This window comes from Branchiostoma belcheri, unplaced genomic scaffold, assembly GCF_001625305.1.
Source record: "Branchiostoma belcheri isolate BF01 breed outbred unplaced genomic scaffold, Haploidv18h27 scaffold1118, whole genome shotgun sequence".
Lineage (NCBI taxonomy): Eukaryota > Metazoa > Chordata > Leptocardii > Amphioxiformes > Branchiostomatidae > Branchiostoma > Branchiostoma belcheri.
Window position 1 is genome coordinate 1 of NW_017802512.1, and position 2,254 is coordinate 2,254.

At 43.7% G+C, this 2,254-nt stretch overlaps 1 protein-coding gene across 1 annotated transcript; it reads right to left on the minus strand.

The window, feature by feature from the left end:
* Positions 1 to 186: 186 nt before the first annotated feature.
* Positions 187 to 2,064, minus strand: LOC109488214 (N(G),N(G)-dimethylarginine dimethylaminohydrolase 1-like; the record flags this gene model as incomplete). Its single annotated transcript, XM_019792413.1, has 2 exons — positions 1,585 to 2,064; positions 187 to 289 (listed from the first exon to the last, which is right to left on the minus strand). Coding segments are annotated over exons 1-2 (394 nt in total), but the record flags the coding sequence as incomplete, so codon positions are not given.
* Positions 2,065 to 2,254: the final 190 nt, after the last annotated feature.

Consider the following 2,254-nt stretch of genomic DNA (forward strand, 5'->3'; position numbering starts at 1 on the left):
TAATTATGACCTTATATAAAGTCATTTTTACGTCATTTATGTGATTTTGACTTTTGTGGCTAAAACCGTGAAAATTTGATTGTCTGAATATGTGAAAATCATAAAATGTACATCATGAAAGTTGGTGAAAGGATCATTCGTCTTGGAACCCCAAACGTTTAAAAATATTACTTGCTATGGCCTTACCTGTGAAGATGACGTCACCGCCTTCAAGGGTGGCCTCAGAGTCAGCAGCGATCCTGTGTACTTCAAGTCCAAGGTCAGTCATGCATCGCTTTATACTGTCAACCTGGCAGGGCAGGGAAACATCTCTGTATTTTTTAGGGGTAGGGGTTGGGGTTAAAAGGTTAGGGTTAGGTCGGGGTTGGGGTTAGGCTTGGGGTTTGGGTCGATGTTCGGCTTGGTGTTAGAGTTAGGCTTAGCTTTAGCCTTTTAATGAACCAATTTAGAAAAGTACGAGACCTATTGAGAAATTAACTGCTAATTCTAGTCTCAGGATCACCACTGACAAATGAGAATACAATCAATGGTAATCAACAAACAATAAAACAGTAAATGGGCGTTCCAAAATATACATGTAAAATGTAAAAAATTGATCATTATGTTTTAAAATTGAATGTTTTGTCGAAGGCAGTTTGAAACATTTAGTCAAATATAAACATAAACCATTTTGCATGGCAAAAAAGGTTTGAGGCAAGGCCAAACAATGTATGCGGGTTTCCGGACACACAAGGGAGAGACCAAAGTAATAAGTTGATACAAGCTAAAGATTGTGCAAATCAAAGATGGAGCCTACTACGTTCTGTAGACTGCTGAACAGGGTCGCACCTTATGCTGGTTGTATAGGAACATGGCAGTGTGATAAAAATTGCACCACCGGCATCGGTAGATACAAACAGGACTAGATTTCAAATTGCGTGAAAATAAACTTTGATTTAAAACAAATGTCCTAACGCGAAGCCATGTTTATGTTTAACATACGTTTCCTTGGTCCCATGGTATTACTGTTAAGGTAAGACGCTTCAAGGGCTGAATAGAAAATTTGCATGATTGCAAAATAGGCCAAGATATAATTACCAAAATAGGTCAAAATGCAAATAGGCGAAGACAAGAAACAGGCCACTGTGTATAAAAGTCATCCAATGCAGTTTTTGGGGCTATGGTCGGGTCCGGAGACCTGAAACCCCACCTGACACCTTTTATCGATTGTATGTACTGAATGGTTGCAGACAACATTCTCTGACACCTTTTCTGTTCCTTCCCTGAACCCTTTAATGACCCGGTAGCCACTAGGCTATTTTCGGTACGGCCGGGACCCGAGAGGAATGTAGTTCTGACTTAAAATCAACTTCGGCTCAGAGAAAAAAAAACACCGTGACCTAACCGTGAGGACACCGAGAGGTACCCCTCCGGTTGCCGGCAGTCCACCGGGACAAATTTGTAACATCTCAGACCAGATGCACAGAATAAAAGTGTGTACTTCGTACGACCTGGTCAAATGTGCGACGTCAAAAATAAGATGATTACAGCAAAATTTGCACCAAGGCACGGTTCGGGACACAACACACCCCTCGCTAAACTCACCTCCAGCCGCCTACAATCATCGGCGGGCCTTGTCACCAGCGCTCTATTCCCCAGCACGACACAGCAATCCTCCACGAAGGCACAGTCCGGCATGGAATCTTCGGCAGGGAGAACTGTCACCTCCAACCCCAAATCTTTCAGCGCTTGGACCAAACAAGCATGCTCTTCCTTTGCCTTGTCGACATCAGCAATCTCGTCAAAACCTTCCATACGGGTCGCTTCGTTTAGTTTGCTGGAGATCTGGCGGACCACCGCACGGGTATACACGGGGAAGTTGAAGATGTCTGCCATGTTTGTAATACTGGAGAATACTACACGTCCCGAAGACAAGTAAGGTCTCGGACCGGAGTTTGTTTTACGATTTTTGTATGCAACAGACAACCCCAGGCAAAAAGGCTACAATTCCGCCAAGAAAAGAAGGCCAGAAAATCTCATTATGTCAGAGAATAGCTGTTTCTAGCAATATAATGTGCCTACAGATTGTATTGTCAGATTTGTAGAAGATTCTTTACACAAAACAATCCCGCATTATAGACAACTTACGAAGGCCCACAACGACACTTCCACACACCTCTTCCACAGCCCTTCCACAGCGCGCTGCCAAGGCACCTTCCATAGCGCGATTCCGCATACCTTCCACAGCGCGCTGCCAAGGATATACCTTCCATAG